This window comes from Cynara cardunculus, assembly GCF_001531365.2.
Source record: "Cynara cardunculus var. scolymus isolate 2C chromosome LG 3, CcrdV1, whole genome shotgun sequence".
Taxonomy (NCBI): domain Eukaryota; kingdom Viridiplantae; phylum Streptophyta; class Magnoliopsida; order Asterales; family Asteraceae; genus Cynara; species Cynara cardunculus.
Window position 1 is genome coordinate 4,546,333 of NC_037530.1, and position 8,537 is coordinate 4,554,869.

The 8,537-nt window shown below is 37.6% G+C and overlaps 1 protein-coding gene across 1 annotated transcript in view; it reads left to right on the plus strand.

Moving 5' to 3' along the window:
* The first annotated feature begins 528 nt into the window (after positions 1–528).
* LOC112508769 overlaps positions 529–8,537 on the plus strand; it is a 17,721-nt gene continuing 9,712 nt past the window's right edge. Inside the window, exons 1-2 of the mRNA XM_025113513.1 lie at positions 529–966; positions 7,395–7,475. Of these exons, the coding sequence (XP_024969281.1) occupies positions 808–966; positions 7,395–7,475 (240 nt within the window). The 5' untranslated portion in view covers positions 529–807. The remainder of the gene's footprint in view (positions 967–7,394; positions 7,476–8,537) is intronic.

The window sequence follows — 8,537 nt, forward strand, 5'->3', positions numbered from 1 at the left end:
GTTGGTTTGGATTGATTTGTACCTGATTCTATTCAGGTCTGACCATGTCGACAAGATTTAGGGATTGTTTGACAGTTGCTGAATGATTTGGTGCAGAATGATTAAGTGATCAGAATGATTAAGAGACTTTCATGATATAGTGAAAATGAAATATAATTATTTGGTAATTGTTTAGAATGAAATTAGGACGCTTAATGGTTAAGGGAGACCTATGATACAAAACCATTTAGAGGGTTTTAGAACCATTAAGGGACAAACTTTTTTTTTGCCAAACAAGATTCATCTCTTAATAATTTAGATGTTGTCTATTAATGTAACTGTTAAAAGGTAAACAAACAACCCCTTAAAACCCGATAGGTCCTACTTTAATTTGAGTTGGATTCATCGACCTATTTTTTCCGGTTAGGGTTGAATTGGGTTATCCGTGTACCGGTTTTAGGGCAACCCTAGTTGTATTTTATGGAAGTAATAAATTTTCATTCAAGCCCTTCAAGTTTCCATGTTCTGAAATTTGGCCCTTTCTTCCTCGCCAGTCTCGAAGGAAAGAACGCGTGCGTGAGACACACAAACAGGATACGTATAGATAGGTTAAGAAGGCCTGTCATCTGTCTTCTCTTTCATCACCGATTCACATTCATAAGAATAAGATACACAAAATCCATACGTAACATCCAATCACCAAAGGTTGCTTCTTGCCGTGAAACTTGCCGGAATCCGATTCATTGAAACACACGAAATACTTGGGACTAGGGTTTTTACAGGGAACGAAAACGAACCCTTTTTTATTTGTGCTTTTGAATAATTATTATGGCAAAGAAGAGGAAATCTTTGGCAACGAGCCTAGATGAAGTCGATCGGACGATGTACTCGACTTTTTGCAGTGCCGCTAACTCTCTTTCTCAGCTTTACTCACAGGCCATGAGCCATCAGAAGCTGTCTTTCCTTTCCGGTGAACGCCATGGATTGGTATATAATCTATGAAATCCTTTTCAAATTATATGATGATGTGTGTTGTGATCTTATTAGGTTACCTATTGAACCCTAGTTTTTTCATTTATGGGAATTTGGTTTCCTTGTTGATGCTGGTGTTAACCTATTTATGTGTATCATTAGTCTTTTTATCGAATGTGGTGATACTATGTGAATAGCAAATCGATAGGGCTGGGATGTTGCTGATGTTTCATAGGCCAAGTGTAAGTTCCATATCCTTCAATTTATTTGCTAATTAGTGCAACAATGTACTGAATATAGCAAATGATGTGGTCAAAATAGCTTAAGATTTTTCATAAACGATCTTTATTGTGGTTTTAGAATCGGAGTAGTAGCAACTAGCCAAGAGGGAAGCCAAGAAAAAGGTAAAGGTCAAAACATATGGAGAAAATGCAAGATAGTGGTAATATTAATACAAGTGGAGAAAATGCATACAAGTTTGATAAGACAAAAAGAAAGGGAAACTGCGGTATATAAGTCGTGTTACCATAGGGGAGAGGCGCATCAAGGTGCCAAGGCCCTGAGAAGGCATAGTTACGAGGCACAAAGAGAGGCATGCATCTCATCATAGGCACACACATTACTTACAAAGCTCTCAAAGAATATATACACACACGCAGAGTCGCATAAATAAATGAAAGAATTATCTACTAATAATTTAACAATCACCTTTACGTTGATTAATCACCCACATTGGTTAACTGTTGATATTCGACTAACAGCAACTTTGATAGCATAGATTATTGACATCTGTACAACATTAACAACATATTAATCACCAAGATTGAATTAACTTCAGAGGCATTTAACAAATTCATCAAAAGAGATGAGACGAGAGATGGAAGAGATGAAGAGGCACACAAGACAGAGGCTTATATGAGATAGTGGGAGGGCCCTGATGTGATTCTCTAATGTTGTTTCCCTCTTTCTACCATATATTAGTTTAAACATGTTTAATGGTCTTAAGAATTTAAATTAGAAAGGCCTAAGGGAAAAAGTTGATTCTTTCAACATGCCAAAACAATGTTGACTTGCTGACGGGTGTCGAGTCCGGCAAATAATAGAATTTTATAAAATAAGCCTATTATCTCTAAAACACACTTGTGATAGCGATAAGTAGGGTCGTCTCCTCAGGGACTCGGTGTTAACTATAAATCCAAGACGTAAACGTGTGCAAATTCATTAACAATAAAACACTATATATAAAAGGGGGGGGGGGGTTTGGATGATTTATAAAATAATAAAAAAAATTGCCAATTAAATAAAGACTTTTAGGCGATATACGAAATAATCTAGCAATGAGTATCGATTGAATAATCATGTGAATTACGTATCACTGACCCGACCAAACCATTCTCTAAAAGGATCTCAAATCGGATTGAACACCAATACGCATTGACATTCTATTTGACATAAAACATGACTAATACGAGACGCCCCGATAACTAGCCTTTAATCAACTAATTTAATCCAGTCACGGACTTGGACTTTAATTGTCAATTGCATTAAGTTCATACAAATACTGAAACCAACCAATAAACGGATGCCGTTTATGTGAGTTGGGTTATGCCATCCTACAATACATACAATTAACACACTTGCCAACCGTGCATCATTTGCTACCGAGAGAGATTTACAAACAATTACGGATTCATAAATCACCCTAGCAATTCAAATCCAAATTAGACTAAGAAAGGGATCCAACTTACGTAATCAAACTCGAATAGGAGAAAACAAAAGGGCACAAGGATTGCATAAATGAAATTTATTAATCATGAACCAAATCCAGTCTCAACACAGTCACAATCATAATCAATGAGCTACCCAATTGCTAGAAATTAAAGAAATTAACTGCACATTTCCAAGACTGATATAAACTAACCTGTTGATTGAAATGGAGAAATTGACGATAACCTTTAGAATTCGTCTCAGAAAACACTCCTAAAATTAGGAAATTGGTCCTTGTTTCTCCCCCCAATCCACAGGTTCTGTTCTCTTCTGTTTGTTAATACCTTTCAATTGACAGCCTCTTTGATTTCTGCTTCCCTCTCTCAATTTTCAGTCTCTCGATTTTTCCTCTTGATTGACTGCTTCAATCGATAGGTTCTGTCCTCCTCGATTTCTCCTCTTCCTCGTAATCGACTTCTATATCCCCAATCGAACAGCCTGCTAATGTCCTCTTTGATCGCTCCCAGCCTCTCGACTTCTCTTCTCTGATAACCTGCTGTCTCCTCTCAACTTCTCTTTTCTCCTCCAATCGACAGACCTTTCCTTCAATCGATTTCTTCCTTTTAATCGCCATCTCTCTTTCCACGATCTTCCTCGTACTCGCCCACGATCCTCCGATTTCTCTCTCGCTGCCCACGTCGATAGTTGCACGATGTCCCGTCTCCATCGCACTTCTCAATCGCTTCTGATTTTGGTCTTGGGCAGCAGCCCAAGGCTGCTGCTGCTTCTTCTCTTCTTCTGTTTCTTCACGGGTTTTTCTTTTGGGCTGCAGTAAGACTGTTTGGCAGCAGCTGCTGTCAAGGCTTGATTTTGGGCTGCTGTTTATTTTGTTCTTTTGGGCTGCAGCTTCCTTTCTTTTCTTTTTTTTTCCTTCTTTTTGGGCTGAACAGGGCTGTTTGGCAGCAGCTAGTGTTTGGATACAGCAGCTGCTGGCTGCTGTTTGGATACAGGGACTGCTTGGCTGCAGAATGGCTGTTTGGCTGCAGCATTTGTGCTGTTTGGCTACTGCAGGGCTGCTGTTTGGAGACAGCAGCAAACAATCAAATTTTTTTTTTTTTTTTTGTTTTCAACTTAAATAGCCTCAAAAAGTTAAATTAACTTGAATAAAAATGGGCATTTTAAGCAACTACTTAACATTAATTGCAAGGTAACTTTGACATAAAAATGTATATATTTGTACTTGTCACTTGCACACCTCTTCTACGAAATTCGTGTCACATAAGCCTCATTCTTTGCTCCTCCTTGAAGTCAACGTGCCTCAACCTTGGCAAGGCGCCAAAATTGTGCCTCAATGGACCTTAGGACTAGATCATGACTATCCACACCTTTAATGACAATGGACTCAAGTTGCATAAAATTAATCAAGGATCAGAACTATTGAAAGGCTATCTTATTAAGTAATTGAGGGGAGTGATAGTGGAACATCATGACGCCTCGTAGTAGGCTTGTATATATGAAAAGACAAAAAGAGTGTTGAGATGTGGGACACTTAATAAAGATGAACCTTAGCCTTCCTATATGGGTTTGGAGAGGTCTTGGAAGAGATTTGTAGTAGGGCTCACTAGATTATCTTAAGTCATCATTAAGACAAAGATAATGCATGATGAACAAAGGAAACCCAAGCTACGCCTAACCAAAACCAATAAATTTATGAGAGTTCAAGACTTGTGAACAATAAAAAGAAAGCGTGGAAGTGGGCTATTGACCACATATTATTTGAGGCTAAGGCATTATGAAGGAATCAAATCGTTTTTATTATTTATGTGGGGGAGGTCTATAGCAAAGGCTATTTTCTTGATTAGCCCCATCGATAGCTATCTGTATAAGTGTGCCACGAGTGCACCACTTCGCTACACTCCGACTTAAAGAAGGCTTGATGAACGCCCTATCTTATTGGCCATTACAATAAGCTTCTTACTTGTTTCCAGAAAGATTTTAAGCTTCTTAAGATTCCGTTTATGGCCATTATATTATAACATCGTTATATAGAGCTATTGGGAATATAAAAGGAAATTGTGTATGGTGTTTATTAATCTAGAAAATACATGATACGTTGCCAAAATAAGTGTTGTGGACTTGTGGTTGGTTTTCTAAAAGAAGAAAGTTCGTACAATGTATGTGAACGTGATCAAGAATTTTTATGGTTGTGTAGTACTTTGTATGCTACAATGATATTAGTGTAATCTGGTAACATTAACATTACAATATAGTTTATCAGACTAGTTGTATAAGTTCATGAATATCATAATATGAGTTTGTATAGTGGCTTTTGATAATTAATTATACTAGCAATATACGATATAGTATTCAAAGAATCATTTTAAGCAGGGACATATGGTCTACTATCTTGACTATGGTAATCAGCCATTGAAGCATCAAAAAATCGGTAATTTAAGCAAATTAATTGTGATGAATTAAGTGGATGAGATGAATCTCAAAATGTCAAATTAGGGAAAAAAAACCCTGGATTCTACTCTCATCTAATCTAGTAGTCTTTGCTTTGCGAAAGAGCTGACTGATTGTACTGCACCATGCAACAACCAACGACTGACATGCTGTGTCCAACAAAGGGATCTCATGACCGATGAAGTGCTCTGTGCAATTTTGGTTGAGCAATTTTTGCTGTTTGATTTTTCCTACTCTAATTTACGTTGCTATTCAGAAGGGCAAAAACCCTGGATTCTGCTTTCTCCTCTCTACTCTAGCAGTCTTTGCTTAACTTACCTGTCTGAAATTGCTGTGCACGACAAAGGGATCTGGCTGGGATGTGATCCGTGCAATTTTGGTTGATTCTGATTGAGCAACTTTTTGCTGTTTGATTTTTTCCACTCTAGTTTATTTGCTGTTTGGTCGTGTCTTGAGAGTTGAGTCACTTAAGGTGAGATTTATTATTCATTTCCAGCTGTGAGTTATGAACTTACAACTCAGTCACTGTGAGATTTGCTTTATTTAGTAATGTATTTTCTTTATGCCACTGCTTATTTTGATTGCTTGTTATTTTTATTATTTAATTTATCAATATTAATATTAGCAGATTGTCTTAATTGGTACATTTATTATTGTTTAATGTAATTTGCTACTTTTGTGCCAAAACCTGCAACACTTCCCATTTTGAGTTGCTCCATGAAATGCAATGCTTTCTTTTTTAGTAAAATCCCAATCCAAATATACCTATTTATGCATCTGCAATAATTACAAAATAGTTGTGTCTTTGCGTTTGGCTTACAATTTTCTCAATGTTGTGTTAGTAAAGGGGGGTTTTTAAATATTTGATTATTTGTTAAACATTCCCGTTGAACTATATGCCAAATAGGTAGCTTATTTATTATTGTTAGACTTGTCATTTGTAAATCTCTATTTCTGTACCAATCATATATGTGCTGCTTTTATAAATTTAAAGAAAACTGCTTAATGCATCCATGGTTTTAAAAAGCGCCAGACGCGTACTCCTCGAGGCGTGCCTCGAGGCGAGGCAGTGAGAAATCGACTATGAGGCAGTGCCCCTGTTGGGTTAGATGAGTTGTGCGCCTCGCATTGAGGCGCGAGGTGGGGGGGGGGGGGGGCTGAGGCGTTAGGGTTCTTCCATTACGAATCACGACTTATGCTCTCTTCTGCCCCATTTCTCTTATATTCCAACTTAGGCTTTCTCTGGTCTACTTGTACACCCCTCCTTCTCACTTCTCATTGGTGCAGATTGAACTTGAATTACTTATAATTTGATATTCTTTTGTATATTTTTTTTCCTATTTGCTCGCTCGTATGGCCCTCCTCGCTGGTGTATCTTTTTTTCTAATTTAACAGCTGCGTTTCAATATATATTTTTGATAACTTCTTGTCTATTTCTCACTTCTTTGACTTACTGATAGTATATTTTGTTTGTTAATTATTAACCTAATTCTTGTCTTCTCTAATATAACAAATTTTGTATATTGTATATATACTTTCTGTTTATGATGTATATGTTTATGTATATAAAGTGGCAGTGGAATGCAGATTATATTTATGTATATTTTTTGTGTATAATGTATATATATAAAACCTATAATATTAGGTATATAATATTCTTTATTTATATTTATTTTCTTCTTGAGGAGTATGCCTCAAACGAGGCTTACATTTGTCCTCACCGAGGGAAAACGCCTCATGATACCGACAGTAGGCTTGTATATATGAAAAGAATGTTGGAGATGAGGGATGATTTTTTTTTGATATCAAATGCACAAGTATTGAGGTTTAAATGTGACATAATCATGCGGTTGTGGGTTTATGTAGCTTTTGTAGTTACTATTCAGTGCACTTTTAGTGGAAATTAAATGCACATGTGGCACTTTGGGAAAACAGTTGTCACGATGCGAATGCCATGCTTGGGGGGGTTATGATTTTTGTTGCGATGTGGGGCACCTTGTCACTATGGCGCCTTAGCTATTTTCCATTTTTCCTTGCACGGCTGCACCTAAAGTCGAGGCACCCATCAATGAAGCCATTTGGACCTCAGCCAAGCTGAGGCCTAAAAGTTGTGCATTTGACAGGCCTCATGACTAGGTCTCTTACGACAATGTGCATTTGTTTATTATGCAACTTTTTACTGTAAAATCTTATTTAGGTTTTATTTGAATGTATACTCTAGCTGCCCTGTGTAGCAAACATATTGTTTTATTAATGCTTTGTTTGTGCAGGAAAAGCTCTATCAATGGATTTCCAAGCAACATGGGGAAGGATTGAGAGTGACATCCGATGACATACTAGCCTATATCCAGGTCTCCATCTATTTACATGAATTGCTCTTCATATTTGTTGTGCTTGATGGTACCAAACTACATTTTTAGCATCATATTAAACTAAGTAGCAATTATTTCTGCAAGCCTGGCTGATCCACTTTTAAAATGATATGGAGATACGGTTAGTTGGTTACTTGTATGTGCCTATGTGGTTCTTGTAAATGGTGTGAAACCGAATTGGTATTATATAAAAATGTATTTACAAGACTAGATGAGCCCTCTATTTATAGGATTAGAGAGGGACTAATAAGCAATAATAAATTACATACAGATCCCTAAGCTATAGCTATTTACAACTAACACTCCTCCTCAAGTAGGAGCATAGATGTTAATCATGCCCAACTTGTTACATATGAAGTCTATTTGAGTCTTCCGGAGTGGTTTTGTGAAGATATCTGCTAGTTGGAACTCTGTTAACATGAATTGGCTGGATAGATGGAGGATCCTTTTGGGTGCCGACTACCCGATCTCTRATTAGGTGACAATCAACTTCAATGTGTTTAGTTCTCTCATGGAATACTTGATTTTTAGCTATATGTATAGCCGATTGATTATCACAGTATAATCGCATCAAGTCTTCAGAGATAACCCCGRGTTCTCTGAGAAGACGACGAACCCATATCATCTCTGATGTAACATCTGCCATAGCTCTGTATTCTGACTCGGCACTTGATCTGGATACAGTATGTTGTTTCTTACTCTTCCAGGACACAAGATTTCCTCCAACGAAAACACAATACCCCGTGGTGGATCGACGGGAAATAGGACAGCCTGCCCAGTCTGCGTCTGAGAATCCAGATATACGTCCATCTCCATCTTCTGTGAAAGCACCCACACGACAATGACCCTGATCAGAATATAAGATCCCTRTACCTGGTGTGGCCTTGAGATACCTCAAGACACGAAGAGCAGCATCCCAGTGTCCCGTGTATGGAGTGGCCATRAACTGACTTAGGACACTGACGACAAAGGAAATATCTGGTCGGGTAACGGTTAAGTAGTTAAGTTTTCCAACTAACCGTCTGTATCGCTCAGGATCTT